Source organism: Eurypyga helias, unplaced genomic scaffold, assembly GCF_000690775.1.
Source record: "Eurypyga helias isolate BGI_N326 unplaced genomic scaffold, ASM69077v1 scaffold3694, whole genome shotgun sequence".
NCBI classification, from domain to species: Eukaryota; Metazoa; Chordata; class Aves; order Eurypygiformes; family Eurypygidae; genus Eurypyga; species Eurypyga helias.
The window spans coordinates 62,386-86,803 of NW_010245485.1; the positions used below are offsets into that span (position 1 = coordinate 62,386).

General features: G+C 36.7%; 1 protein-coding gene across 2 annotated transcripts in view; it reads left to right on the plus strand.

Moving 5' to 3' along the window:
* The first annotated feature begins 1,224 nt into the window (after positions 1-1,224).
* Positions 1,225-24,418, plus strand: part of GULP1 (GULP, engulfment adaptor PTB domain containing 1) — a 76,838-nt gene continuing 53,644 nt past the window's right edge. The window contains exons 1-2 of one of the 2 annotated variants that reach the window (XM_010150076.1): positions 1,225-1,314; positions 13,244-13,305. In XM_010150076.1, coding sequence (XP_010148378.1) covers positions 1,287-1,314; positions 13,244-13,305 — 90 coding nt within the window. In that variant the 5' untranslated portion in view covers positions 1,225-1,286. Of the gene's footprint in view, positions 1,315-13,243; positions 13,306-24,418 lie in introns of those variants that run through there. The other variant, XM_010150077.1, reaches the window with a different exon arrangement.

The window sequence follows — 24,418 nt, forward strand, 5'->3', positions numbered from 1 at the left end:
ATTATTTGAAAATAAAATAGTCGTGCTTTTTAGCTGTAATTGCCTATGTTCTAATCTGAAACATATCCACCGTCTACATGGAAATTGGGATATAATTGGTTTAATTGGTTTTGAACTTAATTATTTGGAAAAGAGGGGCAAACACCAGAAAAAGTGTTCATGAGCTGCACAAAACAGATGGACTATTTAGTCATTTTGATGCTGATATTTGAAATATTATCTGTCTTTTTTTATTCGAAGCAAAGGTAATGTTCTAACTGATTTCAAAGATAGTCTGATACCAAGTCCTTCAGTTTTCTTTTCTTTTTTTTTTTAATTAAACATTTCTTTTTTCCTCCTTTTCCACCTTGTTTGACTGGACTGTTGTGAGAGCAGAGAAAGAGGAAGGGCAGTGGTTTGATTTTGGCTGGAAGACCTGAACAGAATGGAAAGAAGTATTGGGAGTATCTTTACATATGGTGGAAAAAGAAAAATCTCTGTATTATAAAATGGGATGGGTTTGTACAGTGTTGGATGTATTGGATATTATTTTTTCTGGCTGCAAAATATTAGGAAAGAACAAAATTCTGAAATAATACTGTGAATCAAAACTTAAGAATTTAAGAGTGTATCAGTGTGATTAAGTGAAGAAAATACAGACATTACTGTACTGTCAGTTGTAATTGGAGCAAGAAGGTAGTTGCACTGATAGAATGCAACTTTTTCATTGTCAAATCCCTGTGTGAAGATGTGTCTTCGATATTATATCTTCTGATGTTTTAATTTGTTTTTTTAAATGTCAAGCCCACATGAAGATGAAAGCATAGCTTGCAATCATCTGACAACCTAAATGACACAAAAGAGAGCAGTGCAAATGTGAACTGAATGTTTTTATGGAGTCTTGTAGTCAGAATTCATTTTAAAGCTTTCATTCTAACCTATTTGTGTGTAGTGTTTGTCTTCGTGTATATGTATAATACCATCTGCCTGGTGTCTCGGGAATGTCAGTGAGAAGACCTTCACGGAAAGCTTTAAAATGTGTTTCTGTATTAAGTACCACTCTGCATTTGAATCTGTCTGCAATCTCAGTTCTGCAATTTCCTCCTCAGCAAAGCCCATCTCCCTTTTATTTCTCTGAATTACTTCAGAATATGTAGTCATTTGCATTGTCTTTAATATGAAGATATTGAGCTAACTTCAAGTAAAATAATGGCCTGTTCTGGTTTTTTGTGTATTGTTCTGCAGGTTAAAGTGGGGGGAAAAAACCACAAACCTAGGAACATCATTGACTGGATAGATTTTTCAACATGAATCGTGCTTTTAGCAGGAAGAAAGGTAAGTAATTTAGCGTATGTTCCATGTGAGACATAAATACCCTGTGTAAATTCTTTTGAGCATCAAGAGTTATATAAATAAGTTCTTAGGAATAATTGTGCCTAATTAACTAGGTAGAAATGGGTAGCCTTCTGTAAAATGTACAGAGCAAAGTATCCTTGATTGATAGTTACAGACCTTTCTGGATGGTAAGGCTTGTGTTGAATTTCATAATATTTTCTTTTATTGAGATGTGTGCCTATATATACATGTATATGTGTACACACACATCTATATGAAATACACACACTTCTGTTTATCTTTTTTTCCCTGCATACACCAAAGGATGTGCTGTGGAGAGTTTTAGAACCTCTAAAGAGTTAGTGACTTCTGTATTTATTATATATATATCCATTGGGTTCTTATTCTTGGAGAAGCTATTTTAGAAAACTATATTTAATATACTTGAAATATCTCATGCAGCAGAATATCTTTTAGCTTTAAGAAGCTAGTGTGAATATGTAGCAATGTGAAATGGTGTGCTTTCCAAAAGAATATCAAACCCCTAAATATTCAGTTATCTGTGTTGCTTTTTGGGCTTGCTTATTCTCTTTTCATGGTCTCTTTATGATTAACATAGTGTTCTTTTAGATGGAGCATTAGAGGTGCAACTTTTTTTATCAACAGCTTTGTTGCTATTTGTAATACAGAAAATACTCAGTTTGTCTAATTTCTTTATTTTACATGTTTTGTTCTAAAGATCCTTAAGTGTGATACATACTGAGCTAAAGCCCCTGCTTTAATACCTAGCTGTAAAATGAATTGGATTAAGTGTAAATGTTTTGTTTATGTAACAAGAATTCCTGCTTTGGTATCAGTATCAAAGCTGTAAATAAAAGGAACCTGCCATACCGTACACCAACACGAAATGATAGCATTGTTGCATCCTCCTGTGTCTAGTACATTTATTGGTTAAAGCAGATGGATCGAAATACCATATGTCAACAGATGTAGTTTGCACTGACCCCCACTGATCCTGACGTACCATGGAATGAAACACTCCCTCAGCTGCTCTGGGCCGGCTGACAGCACGGTGAAGAAAAGCAGCTTGTTCTTGCCTCAAACGAGGACACAAGATTAAGTGAAAATTAGGTATTTTTTGTGCCAATAATGTTCAGAAAAGCTTGGTTGTATCAATGTTCATGTCTAATAACTGCATTTAAGACCAGCTTCAAACAGCTTCCATTGCTGAACTTCCCTTATTCTATTTACTGGTTTTATTCCAGACCTCAGCTACAACCATTTCCATGCTTGTGTTTGGTGGGGTTGTTTGCCGGTGTCTTCTGCTCACACAAGAGCATGGATATTTTGAAGAATTGACTATGTGATTGCTGGGAGTTCCCTAGCCATTCTCTCTAAACCCAAATTAGTCTCTTGGTGGCTGTGCTGGAAGGGTTTGTGCTAATGACAGGTTTGCATCAGTCTGTTACCTTGGAGCCACATAAAGAGCAGTCTCAAATATATAGGATTGTGAGGGGCATTTAAACAGATATAAGTGGTACTTCTACAGCAGTCAGATGTTATCTGAACTGTGCAGACTTACAGAACGTGTCTTCTAATCCTCATTCCCATGATCAGTCTACACTAGCCTTTCAGTACGAAGCACACGCAGAACATAGTACCTAGCGCCATAGCTCCTTACTTTCTTGAACCAGGTAAGCTGGTGACTAGAATAATTCTGACTGTGCTGTACTCACTGAAAAGCTTGGTTCTTGCTCCATCACCTGATTGGAGCAGCAGAACTTTCCTTCAAAGTGCAAGCACTTGGTGAGAGTTTATTTTTAGAGCCATGATTTGGGCATGAAACAGCCACTTCCGCTGACAAGGTGTGCTGGGTGCTCTGACCTGAAAAACAGCTGGTACAGCCATTGCCTGTCGGATTCCAGAGATGTTGCACAAATCAGAACTTCTAACCTGGACATTTTAGGTTTCTGTTTTAGTTGAATTTATTTTTATTTGGCTGATAGTAATTTTAATTGAAGGCTTATTTGATATACTTAAATTTCCACTTGAATATGAATAGAATTAATCTGTTCATCTTTCATCCTAATAATGACAATGAAAAACATAAGAAAAGGTGAAGTTTAAGTAAGTTCAGCTTGTTTCTAGAAGTATGTACACAGGCAATCCTAAATAAATGGAATCTTTGTGCAGTCCAAGTTGTAATATCTATTCTCATCAGTTAGCCATGAGCTCACATAACAGAGAAACGAACTTGATTAAACAGTACTGACATGAAAAGGATAGTTCGTGGGTTTAAAACTGCTATCAGCACCTGCTGAAGTTGCATGTTATAATGTGAAAAAACATAGTACCTGTTTCAAAATAAAACAGCTTTTTTGTTGACTTCAGTAGAGGTTGGTGGGACTACCAACTATGTATGTTATCCTTTCCTTGATCACTAAGAGAAACATACTCTATTGAAGTAGTTTATATAGATTATCTTTTTTTTAAGGATCTGTTTGCTTCTCCCAGAAAAACAAATTAAAGAACAACATTATGTATGTTCTTGCTGCTTTGTTATTACGACCAAGCTTGTGAAAATGTTTATGTATCTGTCACAGTGTCAGGAGCTTGCTTTTGTATGTGATCAAGATTTGGGTCATGATTTATGAAGGTTCCTCCTAATTTTTCTTTTAGGTCATGCTGAATTAGAAATGTCGTAGTGCAGAAAGTCTCTAGTGCATATCCAAGTCAGTTATTCTAGAAATGTGTTTGCATCTTTATAATTTCAGTCTCTTTTAAGTAGTTTAGGGTTATTAACCTCCTAAAGGTTTCTGTAAATGCTTCATCTTCATGTAAATTATCCTCAGTAGTAGTGTATTAGTAACTAAACAATTTCCTATTTGTCCTTCATTTATATGTCATCATGTGACAGGTAATGTCTGTACACAAAACAGAAAGCATTAACTATGGGGGTTTTGTTTTCATTTGGTTATTTTTTTATTGAATGGAGGTGCCTCTCCCATATGAGTTTGGCATGTTTTGCTGATTCTCTGGCTTTTCATTCAAAGTCATTAGTATAAGAACCTGGTGCACATAACTAAACAAAAATTAACTAGTATTTGTTGACTTTTGGCTCATCAGAAATGTGAAAGAAAACTACTGTTCCTCCTAGACAGAGGCATTTCTAAATATGGAATGACTGTAATACAAACCTTCTGGGAGTAAAAGGGTGAAACTTTGTGTCTCAAAGTGCTAAAAATGTAGGTATGTATGCCTACTTTGGCTAAATTTAGGCCTAAATTACAATGTGTTAAAGCCAGTGGAATTCAGTGAGGTTGTGGAGGGGGTAAATCACAGCTGAATTTACTTCATTCTTTATTAGACCCTAGTGGTCCTCCTTCACCCCAGAATAAGTCATAGAATCACAGAATGGTTTGGGTTGGAAGGGACCTTAAAGATCATCTAGTTCCAACCCCCCTGCCATGGAGAGGTTGGAATGTCAGCCTTAGTTTACATATGGCACAGAGTTCAGTGCCAAGGCTGCTGTTGTATGTGGGAATCTGAATTTTCTAATGTGTTTTTCCCATATGATAGAAGTTCATAGGTTGGTAATTGGTGCCACATTATCAGCCCATGAGATGTAGATGGTATTCTTAATGCTAAATATTGAAGTAATTGCCTGTCATAAATCATAAGTTTCTGCAATAACTTCTCTGTGCAATGGCTTTTTATGAGTCTCATTTATGAAAGTGTAGGCAGATACATTTAATGGGCAGGGTTTGACACATGAAAGAATGCAGTCATAAGTTATAGGGTGCTATTTTATGTGAATGGGTAGATCTTTATTTTTATTGTAAATTTATGTTGCATTTCAAAGACGGTAAACGTTGTAATTTATATTTATTTTTCTAAATGAGTGCACAACAGGTGAAGCCCTAAATGGGTGAAGGGGATAAGTATAGACTTACAGTAAATACTTTTCATTCGTCAGAGAATGTATTCTGTATTTCAAATCAGTGATTTAAACAGGCTATTGTGTCCTGGACTTCTCCATTAATAATAACGATAAAAAAAAAAATAGAGTAGATACTCATATACTTTAAAGGCGTATCAGTGGTCACAATCTTCCATACTGTAGTGTTCAGATAGTCTTGTGAGTGTACTTTGTCCTTTCACGAGACCACTCACCACTTTCCAGGTCTTAATCTTATCCTCAGCCCCCGCCCCAAAATAGCTGATGCTTAATGTTTGTGGGGTTTTTTTTAAGAATTTTTTCAAGAGCAAAGTTTGGGAGGAAGAAAGAGTGCTTTTTTGTATACCAAATATCTCTGTATTCTGTTTGTCTCACTCGACACAAAAATCAGTTATTTTAATACTTTTATAGTACCTCCACAAAGAGGTTTTGATTTTTCCAAATATTGCTCCTTAGGTTTTGAAATGCAGGGTCATGTGGAAAACCAATATTCAGTGACCAAGTCCCTTTTTTGGATTGGTAACTGAATGGTTTTTTTAGGTATTGTTTGTACTATTATTGTCTGTTCCCATTAGGCTGTGGAGGTAGCCTTTCAAGAATGCCAACAAAGAGAGTCGAAGGATTACTACCTTAATTTAACAAGGATCAAACAGTCTTCTGTTGGTGGGACAAGGAAGCATCTAGGCCTGCAACGTGTGTGTGTTTGCATGCACTTGTATGCAACTGTATATGTATTTATATTTTGAAAGCAGAAGGAAGAGGTCTAATTGTTCAGGAAGTAAATGATTACATTATGTCATTAGAGGACGCATAGCTACAAATGATGAGTATGCTTTGGAAACTTTCTCCATAGGATTCACGTTGGGTCTGCATAGATAAGCCTAGTTTTTCTTTTCTTTCTGTTGGGAATAGGAAGATAATTTCCTGTTGGCTGTTTTATCTGCATTATCTTCAGAAAGGTATTGCAGAAATCATCCTATCTATTGGCTGCTTTAAGGACTATTCTAGGCAAGTTAACAATGATCATGCAATAACTGTTGTTTGCTTCTGCAAAACCTAAGGAGCTCCTTTTAATAATACAAGCACACTGCTTAACCATAACACACTAAATACTGACTTTAAAATGGGAACAATATTGAAAGAGTTTTAAGCTTTTTGGTTTTTATCCTATTAAAATTTATACAGCCTAATATACAGTGTTAAATGATTTTCACAGCAGTCTGACAAGCTTATCTTTTGAGCTCTACAAGCTAATAACTTCTTCATGTAAGTTGTTACTAGTGTATAATGTAGAGTTCTTGACCAAGTGTACTATTGCAAGTAACCTCCTCAAGCTGCAACCTAAATGTGTCACAACCTACATAAGTACACTGCTAGTTACCTGGATGAACGACTAATGTGATGTATTATTCTGCGTGAAATAAATTTGGTGCTGTACAAACCATACCTTGATAGGAATTGCAATGACTGCTTCTTTTTGTAGGCCTTTGTCTTATAATGCAGTTGGATAATCGCAAAGAACATCCAAAATATGTCACTTGGGAAAATACTATTTTGTGAAATCAAATTGTTTAGGTACATAAAAGGATGCACCTTAGGTACAGGGAGCTACAGATATGTACCTTTTAGCTGTTCTGAATGGTTGTTGCTGCTCTCCCTTCTTCTCTTTCCAGTTTATTGGCATTTTTTCAAGAAAAGTTCCAATTAAACTTTTCTATGACATTATTTTAATCTTTCTGAAGTAGAAAAATTAAATTTCTATTTAAAATTTATTAAGATTCCAATTTCTTTTCCTTTTCCTTTGTTTTGCCCTACCAAACTGACACATGTAATCTTCTTACTTTGCTTGAAATTCTTCAAACACTTCCCTTGTTAACTCTTTTTGACAAGCTTAATTGATACTTTTCCAGATTTATTTGTAGTTATACTGGAATAGTTCAACTCTGACTCCAGATGTGAAAGGTGGACTTGGAGGTTTGATGTGTACATACTTCCTAGTGAAAACTTTTGAAAATGTGATCACTTAAAATAAATGATGCCATTCCAGTAATCTTTTTCAGCTTCAGCTGGAAAGACACAGTGTGGCTCTTCAGGTGTCAGGAAGATATGAGAGGTACAGGCTAAATAGCTCAGAGTGTTTTTCTTGGGTTTTTTCCCCTTAATTTAGGAACCTGAACTTGTGAAAAGCTGTTAACATCAACACATTAGAAGTGCAAAAGCAAACATTTGCTAATCACTGGTTAGTAGCATTAATGTAATTTTGATCCTATTTTCTTTTCTTGTCAAAACCTACGTCCTAGCATCCATACCTTGAAAATACATGGTATTAAATGTGTAGGTTTTGCAGTGAGTGTTAGTATTTGAGGAAATGCAAGTACTAGAATGTTTTGTTTTGTTTTGTAACTATGCCAACCCCGCATTCTGTATCATTTCACTGTTTTAGTAATCAGCTGTTAAAAACCATTCATAAAGTTCTAAATAATATGAGAGAAGGACACAGAGAGGCTAAGTATTCCGCAAAGCTCAGCCTGTTCTAGGGAGATACAGCTTCATTGTCTTGGTGAAGAATAAATATGCCTCCAAAGAACATTATGTGTTTGCCAAAAGAAAAAGAAACAACAAAAGTAATTATTTTTCAATTATGTATATTGATGGGCATTTGCCTATATGTGCTTAGGGCAGAATCTGACTTATAATTTCAATTACTTAATCATAGTAACCTGGTAATAAGTTTCATAAATTACTGCTATTTGACACACAGATTGTACTCAGTCATTCCTCTAGAAGGTAGTTGGAACGAAGACTGTAGCTAAATTGAAGAAGAATATTGGTTGATTTTTGTTGGTTCGTAGTGTTTTGGTATTGCATTCAGATAGTAAGAACATTAAGTCACATGGCTCAGCGAGCGTATCAGTTCACTCACTGCCTGCAGTAGTCAAGAAGGCAGATTCTACCATGTCTGACTAGCATGAGTGAGGTTTGTGAGAACCTGCTTGTTTCTGTTGCAGTGCAGGATCAAGGAAATGATTAAACAGGGTGATAATTCTTGTATGTCTCATTGAGAAGGTTTTCTTTCTTTATAAAAAAATAGGAAAAGTGAAAGCTGTAGATACATATATACACACACAATGAAGCAAATAAGCTATTTCTTCCTTGAAGCATTAGTACTTAGATGTAGAACTGATCTTGCGGGATGCTCTCTTCTTCAGGAGACTGCTAGGAGGCTGATTGTCAGATTAGATCTTTCTTTCCATAACAAGTTTTGTAAAGCATGAAGGAAAGACTGTTACAAGACTACTTCTCTTCTGTTAGCATGGAAGACATCTATTGATGTCAGAGAGATCTTGATTCAGTAAAGAATAAAGGCTTTAAGTTTTTACTTTCTAGAAATGATTGTATTTTCACTGTGCCACTAAAAAAAACCCGTTAAACTCAGAGTCTTTCTCTGTTCATCACATTTAAGGGAACAGTCACTCGGTCTCACATGCTTTGATAAACGCTTTGGAAATGTAGTTAAGTAGAGCCACTTTGAGCATTCATGAATTAATGACGAGAGTGGGGCTTGGGGAAGCAGTTAACTGAACTTGCACTGTTGAACATTGATGAACTATTTTCTAAATGGCAAAGCAGTGCCTCTCTGCTAAATCCATTCCAGAAAATCTGTGGGCAGTAACGTGTGGAGAAATTAATCTCAAAGGGAGAGCAATTTCTTGGCACTGTTATTGCTTCTCTCTTTGGTAGATAAATGGTCAGCTGTGCTGTTATCTAACCTCATGTCATCCTCCGCTAAGTGCAGCACAGTTGTTTTGGATAGTTTATGAAGTTCCCAAGTCTGTTGACTTCAGCATGTGATTTGTCAGCACGTTCCTCCTCCCTGGCTCTCCCAACACTGCTGAGGCCTCTGAAGTGGCTCACACAGCCATGCTCGCAGAATGTGTGATGGCCACACGTGTGTTGTGAAATGCAGATTGTGAAGGAATCTGTCCTTTACAATGGAAAGGGGATGGTGAAATTCAAGGGGCACAAGAAAGGAGTGGTCTCAATTCTGAGCACAGTTAATCCTCTGCCCATGACCCCCCCCGGCTTCCACCCTTGCAATTCTGTCTAATCCTGGCTCTTCCTGATAGGAATTTATGCAGCTTTCCCACTGCCTTTAGCTGACTAGTGTATGCTGGCAGGGAGGAAAACCAGAGCTCTTACCCAAGTCAAATTATGTTAAAACCTAGACGGGATGCTGTGCTGCTGCTACAGGGGCTCTCAAATCCAGTGCTGCTCAGTTAGCATGCCGTGCACGTGGGGAGGTGGTGTGTACAGGCTGCAGGATTACTAACTCTCTTTAAGCAGGGGCTTACCCTGTGCCCTAGAATTCTGAACAGTGATCCTTTTTCCCATTTTTTTTCTCCCAAGCAATTCCAGTATCTTTGGCAAAGCCACCACATACTTAGGCTTTTACCTCTTAGAATCTCTTGTACTCATTGATGCTGAACTCTGCTTAGATTTTAATGGACTCTAGGTGGCTCAAACTTAAAATTCTCAAAAAATAACTAGGCACTTAAAGTTTAATGTAAATGCTGACACAACCTAGATTAGGAGCTTCAGACAAGATCTAAAGTAACGGTAGCTTTGATTCCGTGTGATAGCCCAAGTCTCTCTCCACTTCTTACTACTGCTATGTTAGATGCACGCCGTTGTCAGTTCTGGTTTTGTCTAGGCTTCTGGCCCTTGCTTTAGGACTTGCTGTTTTATTTATTTATCAAGTGTCTAGAACTCTTGATGCTATATAATAAAATAATTATATGAAATGTGATCTTCACTGTAGGGTTTCCTATTTTTGTGTTGTGTTTTTTTTTTATTTTGCTTAAGAATGAATAATTAAGTACTAATCTGTGAAAACCCATTTAAAATTAATTTTAAAAGTGAGGGATCGTGCAAACTACAAGCCACATGTCCATCAGGTGTTTAAACAAGAACCTCTTTTATACCTTTTTTCATATTTTTCTGTTTTATGGAATGCAAAATGTCTGAAATCTGGTGTTTTTCAACTGCTATGAAATGAAAGTGACTCTAAGCAGTATTTCAAACAGCTGGTGAAAGATACGAGCATAAGTCCAAAATCAGAGCATCCAACTGAGAAGGAAATGCCAGTAACAAGTTTCCCTGTAGTATTTTGCATGGTTTTTTGCATGTCTTTGCTATCAATGTGAATTATGCCACATATTGATTTTGTTTAGAGTTAAGAGTTCTTTCAAAAGTGCCACCACTCTGTTATTATTACCTACATGTAGAAAGTGGGCTTCCAATGTCAATGGTAAACTTTAATACCTATGTCAGAGTGTCTGCGGATCTACATCTGAATGTTGGAAATGCTGTTCGCTGACTCAGTTTTAATTAACGGGACAAGACTTGCAGAATCTAGGCATCTTTTTGGTACCCTGCTAAGTTACAGATTTCCTTGTGAGCTGAGAGTAGCCATCCATATTTCCTTATCTTCCCTCTAACTAGGGGACGAACAGTTACAGAAACACCTATCAGTGGTGTGTGTGTGTGTTTGTTTTTTTAAGCTGGAATAGCTATGGTGTTAGTTTGAGGTTTGTGAGCAAGTGGATGACTTCACAAAAACATTTAAAATTGTTTTTTACCTAAGTATATATAATATTGGTAAGATGACCAGCTGCTTACTTAAGACCAGCAATTCAAACTTGGCTCCCAATTTTTATTTATGCCCTGGTTTGGGATGGGAGTAAGGGAGGAGTCAATATTTGCAAGGAATAGTTAGTTTTACTGGTGCCTGTGTAGTTAATTGTCTGTAAAATTGCTTTAGAAGCTACAGCCCTGTTGCTTGTTTGTGCTAGTACTAGGCACAGAGTGAATGGGAGACTGGTTTGGGAGTTTTGTTGTTATTTTAAGAGGTTCAGTGTTTTAGTTTGGGGCATTTTATTTAACTTACTTATTAATTTTATTTTATCCTAGCTGAAACTGGTGAACAGTGGATGTGTAAGAAATGGGTAAACAAAACACTGACATTAGGAATACAAATGCATATTTCAGAGTTGAAATTTGCACTGTGCAGGTCTTGCTCTTCCGCAACAGGCATGGTGGGGCAGGGAGCAGTCCTGCCTTGTGCACCAGCTTCCTCTCTCTGGGACCTGCAGCCAGGCCCCATTGCCAGTCTGCTGCTCATCTGGCCTTCAGCAGTAAGAAATGGGTAAACAAAACACTGACATTAGGAATACAAATGCATATTTCAGAGTTGAAATTTGCACTGTGCAGGTCTTGCTCTTCCGCAACAGGCATGGTGGGGCAGGGAGCAGTCCTGCCTTGTGCACCAGCTTCCTCTCTCTGGGACCTGCAGCCAGGCCCCATTGCCAGTCTGCTGCTCATCTGGCCTTCAGCAGTGCGCTGACTTCCAGTGCAATGCTTGTGGTTATCTTTCAGTTGACAGGCTTTATTCTAGCATTCCTAATTCACACTGATGGATCTTTTCACTTGAGGATAAGATCAGCTTTTGGTATTGCCCTCAAAGTAGAAAACAGGTTTCAGGTCTCAAATTATTCTGGGAAGCAAGTGCAGTTATTGGTTCCGGTATTCTAATCACAGGCCACAACTGAAAGGAAGAGCCACTTCAGTGCACCCTTGTACTCCTGGGTCCAGCTGAATGGACACATCATGCTTCTTTAATTAAGAAGTGATGATATCACTTTTCAGTAATGGACCTGAACCTTACTGTCATCTAGAATGGAATTTGCTTAAAGGAAAAAAAATTTCCTATTGCTTTGCTTTGATTTTGTTACTGTGGTGAATATCTTGTTTAAGGTTTCTTGCTTCTGTATATTCAAATACTTCAAGTTATTGGTTCAGTGTTAATGAATGTCACAGCTTTTGCTTTTGAACAGTTTGAAGAGAACAGAATTTTATTGTTCTTATGTTTAACTAACAAAAAAGTAATGGCTATAACTGCAACTCCCATTAAAGGCCAAGGGAATTGTCTGTGGCATCTAATCTAAGGATAGAATTTTGCTTTAAGCTATTAATCTGTTATTTAATTCAATAAAGTTCTATATTTGTGACTTTAATTCATGCTAATTAAACCAGGAGTAGTCTCATGATACAAAATACCAATAAACATCGAATGTGTGGAGCATGAAATACTCCGTGTTACAGACTCTCTCATGCAGTTGGTAATACAATAATTTAGTATTTTGGCAAATGTAGTTCCCTTTTTTTTTTTTTCTGAAATGGTTTCAAATGATAGCTTTTAAAAATGGTTTCTAAACTGCTAATAAAAAGGAGGGAAGCTGTGTTAGAGAACTAATGAACTCATCATTTCACTTTATGAAACATGCAGCAGGAAGAGTAAGACAATAGCAGAGTCTTGTGATGTGAAAACCATTATAGGAAGATATGGAAATTCATTTAGGATATGTAAGGAAATGTTAAAGAAGGTCTTCTGATTCAGTTACCACAATCCAACTTGCTTCTGTTTTGTTATTAGTAGGATTAGAGCTTTTGTCTATCAGTTATTGCTCTGATAATTTTTCCAAAATAATTTCCTTTGTCTCTTTAATGTCTTGATAATTCATCAAAACCCCCTCATAAAAAACCATCATAGAATGCACAAAATGCAGTCGGTGCTTTAAACAACAACGGGATGCAGAAAATACTGGTCTGAGGCAGAAACCCAACAACCTTAGACCAATAGAAATATTGAGGGGGTAGGAGTTGGAATTCTTAAGGTAAATCAAGTCTTTTAAAATGGGAAGTCCGCCCAAGGGAAGTAACCAGGTTCTGCCATGTAAATATTTGGGAACTTGTGAGATATGCTGCATTTCCCTCTAGCCCCGATTACTACTTCGGACAGATACTTATTTGGGTAAAATGAGGGTTGTTGATGTTTTCCAGATAGATACTATAGTAGTTAAATTAACAGTTGAATGACCTATTCAGTGCTTCTTTTATTTTGCTTTTCTGTAGACAAAACATGGATGCACACTCCTGAAGCCTTATCAAAGCATTATATTCCCTATAATGCAAAGGTAAGAAAATAAAAGTTTTGTCCTCTTACCTTTAGAACACAGCGCGTTCTATCTCGCTTTTCAGTTGAAAACCACAGAGACATGAATTAGCCAAATGAAACTGCAAAACAAAACATAGTATATCTCTGGTTTTCAGATTAAACACTTTTATTTCTTAAATAATGGCCATTTGATTTCTGTTTTGAATAATTTGATGGTTTTCTAGAAAGCAAGCCTTGTTCCTCTTCAGCTTGATGCTCTGTTTCCTTTTAATGGATGCTAAATGAATGGAAATTTTTAATCCAAAAGAATTTAACATCAGGCTGCGCTCTTACAGTGCTGTAAAAATTAAAATTAATAGCACAAACTTCTGGTGACCAATAGCAAAGGAAATGAGTAACGATCCTATCTGCTGGATATATTGAAGTGCCAAATACTCTGGAAATATGGTAGAATAATAATGGAAGTTTTGCGCATTAAATCCAGAAGTCTTCCTTGTGCTTTCTTATCCCAATTACATTGTAGTTCTACAGTAGTATTTCAATTAGTCTAATGACAACTGTTCACAGGAAATGCTTCTTCTCAAAATAACAATTCAGAAAATGGTTTGCTAAAAGGAGGAGGGAATACACAGTAAATCAGCATAATTGAAAGTAAAGTGAGTAATTTGGTATTACTTGCCTAAACTGAGAGGATAACTCAATAAGATCCCACCATGGTCTGTCTGGATGAAGTTCTTGTCTGATTGGTATTTTATAATATAAAAATGAAAATTATTTCACAGGCTGGGATTCAGTTTCCTACACTGGTATTCCCTCCTGTTGTGTTGCTTAGTATTGCCACACAGTGAGTTAAGTGTTTGTCGTGGAAATTTGAGTCTTGTCCTGCTAGTTGCCTGGTGAACTTGTTTTTATTCCATGTGATCTCAAACTGAATTTTTGACCAAAGAGTGTATTGCCATTACCACTGCCTTGCCAAGCACCTTGGCTTTTATATTACAGTTTTTGAGAGGGAGGGATACTTGCTGGGGTGAGTGTTCTAAGAGCAAGCTGAAGCTATGAATTCTGTTAGTGCACTGAACAATGTTTGTTTGTCATCTTTACTTAAAGAGAAAAAGGAAACATCCCTCACCTTTCGTGTCTCACTGTCTTTCTTAAGAGCATATCACATGAAGAAGTGTCAGTACAGCTATGCAGAAAAAATATTAGAATTAAGATAATGGCAATAGGATGGTGATAACCGTAAAAATAACAGTGTCAACAACTTCTGGGGGAGAAAAAAAGGATGGGGATTTTCTAGGAAGTCTGTTCTCAGACGTGTTAAAAAGGTCTAAAGAAGTCTTTTGTTTAGGCTAATATATGCCCAAGTGTCCCTTCCAGTTCTGCTCCTGTTTAATGTGGGTTCTGACCTTACAGGGCTTCCTCAACCTCCTTGCTGTTGGCCTTTGAGGTCTGTCAGAATACTTGCAGGAAGCTGCAGTGTACTGCAGCATATGCTTTTAAAAAGAAGTCTACCCATTTTTTCATTTATATCAGAGTAGAAAATTATTATTTAGAACTCTGTTATTTGTTTCCCCCCACCCCCACCCCCCCAATGCCAGCAAAAAATTTGTGTTGTAACTGGAGTGTCAAGAGTATGGAATTTCCACATGACGTCTTTTATTGACACCTGGCATAAATTTGCACAGCTTTTGAGTTTAGTTGGCATATGCAGACATAACAACTTTATAAAAACTAGATGTTTCTACCTCAATTCTCCGGTACAATTTTCATTAAGTTTTTCAATATTTTTCTTTAATAAGAGCAAAACTTGTGTATATACTAGTACCTCATTTGGGGTTTGTAACATTTTGATTTTTAACTGAAATATCCCGTTGAATTAATACTTTGTAACTGCATTGTGAAATTATGATTTAAAAACTCAGAAAGCATTCACAAAGGAAGTATTGAAAGTGACTGAATGAATTTTTTTTTTCCAAACGCCCCTATTGGTTCACTTTCAATTCTATAACATTCTATTCATATAACTTATATTTGTTGGGAGGAAAAGACAACACTTTATCTGATTTATTTCAAAAGGTAATTACGTGAGTGAAGAATGACATGTTCAGAAAATCAAATCAATTTGACGGAAAGCAATACCGGAGATGTTATTTTTTTTACCATGGGCAAGTGAGCTGTATTCCGCTACGTAGTTTTTTGAATGCAAATTACTGTCATGAAAAATAGTGTTTTCTCTTCTTCATAAGGCACAAAAATAGTTTCTCTGAGACTAATCTGAGTTGATCAGAAAAAGGAGACCTTACTAAGAGCAATGGGGAAAGATGGGATTTGGTTTACTTGATTTCTAAGACATCTTTATGAATTAAAGCTTGTTGATAAGGTGCAGTTCATGAGTTGTCTGTTATGTTTAAATAAAGAAAATCCTAGAAAAGTTAACTGAAAATTGAGAGTCCTGCAGTATAGACTACTGCCTTTTTTCTACAAATTGGAGAGGACTTTTTAATAGAGAATTAGTCATGTCTTGTATCTCTTAGGACTTACACCCTCAGGATGTTTTATGACAATAATGCTCTTTGCAAGAAAACATGAGCAGTGTTGTTTCTTCTGGAAATAAAATCCAGGAACCACGAGTCTCATCAGGAAGCCCTTAAATATAAAGGCATTATTCATTATATATTGGACCTGTATTATCACTGTAGGAAAGAAGGGGAAGAACGAAAAAGGTATTTATAATAAATACTTTGCCAAAAATCTATCCTTGCAGTACCTAGTAGTATTAATCTTCACTGTAGTACAATAAACAGAGTTTAGCTAGGTTTTCAACTTTATGTAATTTCTTATTTCTTCAACTTTTGTATCAAAGAGGAATAGCAGATCCTGCTTTTCTGTTACAGGCATTTGGACAAGAATTTTAGGTCAAAAATATCATGCTGCTTCTAAATGATGTAGCTAGTGTAGCGGGGCTCTAAGTGCAATTATGTCTTATTCATATCTGCATACCACTATCATTAGTGTAGAGTATCATCAAAGCCATGTTTTTATGGCATAAACTTCACTGCTAATAGTTATTTTTCTGCCTATAGCTATACTAACCATTTCTCTTTTTCTGTCCAGTCAGAGTACTGCAGAATGATCATGGTTTTGTGTCAGGAATAATAATTAAATAATATCAAAAGAAAAATCGCATATAGATTTTCCAGTAAACAGAGACACGAGGCACTCTGTTAAAAAGTATAGTTAAATTTATGTGGTAAACTTAGATATGACAAGATACTCAAAAGAGAGCCTGAAATTGTTGAAAATCAGAAACTAATGAAATAGAAGAGGGCATTAGAAGAAATAATTCATTTTCCTATATTTAATTTATTATAATTAGGATTAATAACTTAATTCCAATTAATTTTGATTACAGTATCAAAATGTCTTGGATGTAATTATAATTAATTTAGTGTTTAAGCACAAGAAAAATGAGTATTGTGAAAATATCCAAATGAAAGATGAAAGCAGAAAATTATAATTTTACAAGGAAATGCAAATCTGAACTACTTAGTTATCTGTGATATATTACAGTCATTAAACATGAGTTTTATCATACCAAAGATGAATAATCATGTAAATAAACATAAAATATTTAGAGTCTGCAAGGGGTACTGCCAACAGTCTTCCCTGCTTCAGGGAAATGGCCCTACCTATTCCATCTTGCTTACAAGATTACATACTTAAAACGGGAGAAGGGTAGGAGAGCATAGCATTGTGTGCACAAATACCCTAAAAAATAAATGACTTTGATGCAGGAGGATTGTATCTGAACTTTCAACAGCAACAAACATGATTTCATATAGGTAGCTGAAGGAGGAGAGCTGCTTTTTAACTTCTGCACCAAGCATTTTCAGTTCTTGTCATTTTTGTCTGTGAAAACTGATGAATATTTCAGCTTCCTTAAAACCTGACCGTTTGTTAGTTCCTCAGAAAGCTCTGTGGGGTACTGAGTGCCTTTGAAAAGCTGTCAGTCTGCCTTGCCTGAGGTTGCATAGCCCGTTTGTAAAGGGGCAAGGATTAAGCCTGCACCTCCTGTGTCTTGGTTCAGTCTTCTGAGCACAAACCCACCCCTCACATCCCGTCAATAGTGTATCACTGTACAGTAATGGAAGTTGTGTAGTATGTGCAGACAGTTGTATATCGCATTTGCATACGAATGTGCACAAGTTCAAAGGCAGTATTGATGCTTCGTGCATATGCTTGAGTAGCCCACAATGGCCCCTACGCTCAAAGATCGTTTTGCAAGAATTAGCCATGTGGTTTATGGTATCTGTGTGCATCTGCACCTAGAGTTTTGTCTTTCTCATCCATTTAGTATTGCATATGTAAAAGCTTTGAAAAAGGTCGCTAGGGTATTGGTGTCTTTAATGTGTGAACACTGCCTGAGAAGTTTAGAAAAATTTGCAGAATAACAGCGCAGTTTTGACGTGTGTAGTCTCCTTTCAGGTGCCTATAGCCCTCTGCAGTTATGTGAAACACCTAGCTGCACAACTTCAGGCTCTGCAGATCACCCACACTCTCCAGAAGATGATCTGCTTCAAGAGAGGAATGATTTATGAGCAATTCCAGTTTATCTTTCATATGATCCATTAGTGTGTAACTTGCACAGAGTGCTTTATGCTTGACTGAAGTTCCCAGTGTCATACATAAATGCATTTTGAGGCACCTATGTGCTCAATAGAGCACGTGTTTCAGTGAGTGAAATAATTTTGGGAGATTCTGGTTAAAAAAAAAAAAATCTGTGAATTTAATTGGAGGAGTGAGATAAAAAATACTGGCCGTATTTTTCAATAAATTATAAACTGCAACTGCAAGACAAAACAGTAGCTTTTGATCTATTCTCCAGACCTCCTGACTTCTCCCAGGTTGTGCTTATGATCCCTTGGTCTCTTCGTAAGCTCCATTTTGCTTGAAATGTCTGAGTACTGTAGGACGTACTTCACTCACAAGTATGAAACAGATTTGCAATGCAAGTAAGAGATGCAAGCTGTAATTTCATGGCAAGAAGAAAAAATAGATCACAACAATTAATGGTAGCGTATGCAGCATAGGATCTGAGAAGTATTTACAGTCCTTTTCTCATTAATGTGTTAAGTAATACATTAAAGCTGTGTAGTGAAGCTGCACTGGGACAGAGACCCTAGTCTGAAGTGAAGATGATCTGTAACCTACCGCAGCCCTTAAGTGTTGCCTATTCAGAGCAAGGTTTAAGTTTCCTTTGTATCCAACCTGTTTGTCTCTCTCACATAACGGCCTTCACATCCATTACCTTTAGCACCCTGGGTGCTTAATCACGGTCTTTTTCCTCATCTCTGACTTCATGAGCAGTCCAAGTTTCTGTTCTCTCAGCGGGGAAAAATTATTTTTAAACAGCCTACAGTTTTAGCCATTTTTTTTAATAGAAAGTTCTAGAATCAGTTTTGGGCTCCGTGGATATAATATCTAACAACTATAATCTGGATTGAAAATACAAAACTGCAAGAGATTCATCTCATTGTCAAACCTTGAGGCACCCTCAATTTTAGAAAGATGGAATGTGTTATGATTCCTTGAATATTGAGTTGTCCTTTGGCTACTTTACGCTTGTATTAGGATTAGCTTTGGGAATTGAAATGTAAGAGTCTAGAATAATTTAGCTTGGAAGGGACCTCTAGAGATGATCCAGTTGATGACCATCTGAAAACAGGGCTGACTTCAAAATCTGGTGAGACATGATAGAGCCTCATACAATCAAGCCTTAAATACCTTCAAGGACAGAGATTCACAGCCCCTGAGCAGCTTGTTCCAGTACTTAAGTCAGTGTCATTGTGGATTTTCTTCTCCTTTCCAGTTGTAATTTCTTTTGCTGCAACTTTTGACTCTTAGCCTTCCACACACATGTGCACACATACACCAGCCTCGTCATCTTCAGGTGAAATAAATGCAGCTCCCTTAGCCATACACTGTGGTCCATTTTCCTAATCATCTTGTTGCCTATCACATCCCTCACCAGTTGCAACTCCAGCTAAGATTTGGCTTTCCTAAATTCATCCCTGCATGCCAGGAAAACGTTTCTGTAATCCTCAAAGTAGCCCGTCCCCATGGCCACCTCCCATAGGCTCCCTTTGGTATCTGAGTAGTGCCAGGCGTTGTGCAGTCTGGTTGCTGGCTCAGTCAGCTGTTAAGGCATGCAGGAAGGCTTTCTGGCGTTCCCTAGCCTAGCCGATTTTGCATAGCCCATGGCTTTTAAGAGGAGAGTTGATGTCTTACTAAGAGGCTGCTTCTACCATAGCAATTAGTCTATCTGTTTTTCACATTCACGTTTTAATTTAAGCTTCAGAGTATGAATGCAGTTCAAGGGAAACAACAAATCTACAATGGTTTAATTTAGTTAGCCTGGGTATGCCCTTACAGGAAAATGCTCTGTTGTTGGTTACTGCAGAGCTGGTTTCTGTGTTGTTGAGGGCTGTGGTTAGCATTAGGTACTGGGATTCTGAAGTTTCTGGAGCACAGGTTGTTAGATTTCTGTTTCTTTAGATCTGGGAGGAATCAGGCCTAAATGCAATTTTAAGCCTGATGCTTTGTTTTACTTTAAGAATGGGATATTGTTACTCTATTTCATCTTGGAATCAGAGATGTAGAAGGGCTGGAATGTGAAACTTCTGGACTTCATGACTCTGGATTATAGAGGCACATAGTTTTTATATATTTTTTATATATATGTATATATGAAACTTTTGTCTGGCTCAAGGGGTTTTGTAGCCTTTTACTGTCATATTTGAGCTCTTAGGTATGTGCTTTCTTTTGGTTAAGTTTGAAAATCTTCAGCAGGGGATTCCGTAGTTGATTTATCTGGCATGGTGAGATTTATCTGGCAGTTAGGAAGGCTTGTGTTGATGGCATGGCTAACAGAGTACACTGTTTAACAGCGTGGTACCTAAGACCCATCTGTGCCAGGTACATTCCTTAGATTATTTTGTTGTATAAATTATAATTCTTTCCAGTAGTTTTGACGTAGAATAGGTGTTTGTTGGAATGTAGGACAGCCATATGTTGAAGTGTTAATCCAACAAATTCTGAAGGTACAAGCATGTATTATTATATTATGTATGATATACAGAAAAGACAAGTAAAAGTTTTTGTATAGTAGTAACAGCAACTCTCAACAGCAATTCTTCATAATATGGCATTTAGTATTGAACACAGCATCTAAAGCGCATTTCTAAGCATGATATCTTAACAAATAGTTTTTAAATGAGTTTAAAATGGATGCATCACTGTCCTTCCCCAGCATCTGTCTCAGAAGAGCTGAGCAATGAGACTGTTGAGACAAAAGACTCAAAATCATTAGAAGCTTTGTAACAAATTTTATAATGTCATTTTTTTTATTCTTGAGAAAAAGAATAAATTAGTGTTTGAATATAAATCTTCACTTTCCTGTGAAAGATACTCGGTGTGAGTTCCTCAGCACCAGGCAAGAGCAGCCACCAACTGACTAACAAACAGGCAGTAAGTGATACGAATGTCTGTTCAAGACAACCAAACACAACTCAGAGGTTTGTCCAAACAGAATTAACAAAACAAAAAAGAAGTGTGCAAAGAAAAAGGTTGGAATTTCCAAAGACCTTAGGGTCAGCAAAGATTTACTCAACTCTGAGTCCGTTTCTGTTGCTTCTCTGTTGCTGGTATTTATTCCCTCATCTCTCCTTAAATCTGCTTGAAACTACCAATTAGCCTCATTAGCATGCCCTCTGGGGGTTCCTCCTGCACAGTTATATTTCCATGTGAACTGTCAGCTGTGTGAACGTGAGGCTTCTTTAAGGAGGCTTTTTAGCCTCTGGACTCTCAAGTGTCAAGTGAGCTGCATGTCTGACACTGGAACTAATAGGCTGTAGAGTTCAAACATCTGGATTATTGTACTCGTGGGCTAGGTAGCCCACAGGGGTTTATAGATTGTTCTTGCTTTAGATTAGAATCAGGCCTGCAGATGAATTAAGTCCTTCTCATCTCTATTTTCACTTTGGACAAAGCTGGGTATTTCTGTTTGCTCCGCCTTTGTTATGTTTATGGAGCTACTGCTGCCTTCTTACCTCTACACTTCTTCAGAAATACTTAGGAAATTCTCCCAAAATAAACTAGAAAAAATAAATAGAACTGGTCATAGAAAATAAGAGAATGGTATAACTTTTTGAACAGAAACTTATACAATTTTACCAACAAAAACAAGACTTCAGGAATTGTCCAATAGCCAGGCTGTTCACCATTCAGAAAAGTTTCATGTATACTGATCTCCATGAGGATTCATCCTCAAAAAAACATTGGACAAGTCACCAGCTGCAGCCTCTGACTTTATTGACATTAATGAAATAATAATGGATGCTAGTCAGTTGTGGATCCTGACCTGTAATGACTATTTCTGTCAGAAATGCCTGCTTTATATTCATCTGCCTCAGAAAGCGTGAAGCCAACCTTGGCCTATTTTAAAAAGCTTTTGAATTTTGACCCTGAGAATTGTAGGTGTAACTTGTTAGAGGAACTAATAATTTCTGATTTGGGATATAGCAAAGCAAAAATATTTACATGAACTGATTTGTAAAGCTTTGTTAAAATGTTTTCCATTTTCCCTAGAAATTATTATTGGCCACTAAAAGGGAGAGAGCAACCAGCTACATTGGTCTGAACTTAATTTTTTTTCCCTACTCTAAACTTTTGCATAAATAATACTTTCTTCATTCTGAATTCTTAAGGGAAATCAAATCTAGTGAATTCCTGTAGTTGTACACACCATTTTCCAATTTTTTGCTGTAGTATTACAGAAAAGGAGGAAAACGTGGAAACAAAGATATATATCAAACCTTAATGATGTGTGTGGAACCAAGAGTTGCATTCGAAGGAACAGATAATTTGTAGCATGGACTAACAATGGCCCTAAGCCATATCTCTTAATATTTCTGTAGTAATTATGTACTTCTGAAATGAGAGATACTAGGGACGATGGAGATAAGTAACTAAGCAAATCACATTAATTAGAGCATTCTGTTAATAAGATAAGGTGGGAGGGAAGTCTTGTCTACTCATGAATATAGCATTATTGCTGAAAACCCATTGAAGTCAGGAATGTGTAGGTCTTCCTAAGTCAGAATCTAGAGGCTATATCCCAATTTGCAGTTTATGAGGCTTTGAGGAACTGCAACTATTAAAAGCAAACCAATTCTCAAAATGAAAAGCATTCACCAAAATTGCATGTGCATACTTAATATTCAAATGAATTTTAGAAGCTTTAAAACTAAGCCTGTAAAGATTTTGGATTTGAGTTTTTGGTTGGGTTGGGTTTGGTTTTTTGGGGGTTTATTTCTTCGTTGTAGGTGTGGGGTTGTTTTGATTTGTTTTGATTTTCTTAACAGATGTCTGAATGACAGTACAAGTGGGTTTGTTTTGGTATGTGGTCAAATAAATCTTCCTTGCTCCTTTAGTTATGTATCTCAGGGGCTTGCCATGTTCCCTCTCTTGCCTTTGGGTAAGCAGAAAAGAGGGAGATGGGAAAGTTAGACCTCTTCACATGTTCTTAATTTTCAAAATTGGAGAGTATTCTGTTCATTTTGTCCTAGTTGTAGCATTTTATTTGTTTTAGTATTTGCTGTTAGAACAATGTGTACAAGGAAGAATGGGATTCGATATTTATATTGATTTTTATCAGTAACACTCAGAGGTACTAACTGAAATTGTGCTGTGCATTTCCAAGAGGTTAGTGTAATTGATCACAGTTCATTAGATCATAAATTCTTTGAAGTGAAGGGCTGTATTTCTGATGTTTGCAGTCTCTAGAATAATGAGACGGAGGCTCTAGGTGCTACCCTGATGCAAATAGTCATAGATCAAAGTTCAGAATAAGTCAGCAACAGAAGGCCATGGCCTTAATTCTCGTGAGCTTTCTTCTCAGTTGGAATAATTAAATGATAATGCAGGCAAGAAATGGGTGAATTATCCTCAGTTTAAAGATAGGAAACTAAGGTAATACTGGAGATTTTCCACAACTCTGCCCCAAATCTCTGTTCTCAAGTCAGATCCCAAATTTTGAATTCTACTTCAATGCCTTGAGCTGAAGACTTAATGTGTTCTTAATATCCGCTCTCTTAGTAAAAAGGATTATGTTTCTATTTAGAGAGAACTCTAAATTCTTATATGAAGGATTTCAAAATACACTGTTTTCTTATGTTCACCTAACAATGCAAGTATCACTATCATGATCTAGACTAGATTCAATTTACTACTTCAGCACCAGTGTATGTCTTTTATTAAAAAATATAATTGTTTTTATGAAGTAAGAACTGACAGCCAGCACAAATGTTGGTTTAATTGCTGTTGTAAAATAGTTTACGAATTACTTTCCAGCTCAGTTATGTTCTCTTGGTACAGTTCATCTGAGACGTCCATTTCATCTGCTGATGGATCTTCAGGTCACAATAATAGTGGTTTCATTTTGCATCTGATGTTATCAGGTTGCAGTAGTCACTATTAAACATTTTTGCAGTTTGCTAAAATAATACTTCTAATAAAAATAATTCAGTTTCCTAATATGTATTGTTTAGAGGGAGAAATATTTCCTATGTTTAAGTAGTGCTTTGCAAATTTAAATATCTACAGAATGGTAGCTTTAAGAGGCAGTTGTTTTTGTTCCAAGTATTATTTTAAAACAAATGACTCTCATCCTAGGTAGCTTTTGGAAGAACTCTGTTACTGTGCCTGAAAGCCAAGTGTTGAGTTTTGGTGGTCGTATGTGTTTCATAGCTGGCTCTGTGTGATTATGTGAAGAAAAGAGTTTCTTCTAAAAAAAGATCAAGAAGAGAGAGTATCAACAGGTTTGTAAAACAATAATGGTTACACAGAAGACCATTCTAGTTAGGTGTGAAGGTGGAAGATCCAGTACAGCTAAACCAGTGTAAGAGGTGCTTTTCTTGTGAAGGCTTATTGCCTATGCAGGACTTGCTTCCAGAATCTGTGAGGGAATTGAAGAAATGGGATTCAGTGTAGAATTTGGCTTCTTTGCAGGCAGGACATTCACAGCTAATGGGAGAGAGGTATGTTGAGGGTATATTCCCAGTCTTTGAAAGAAA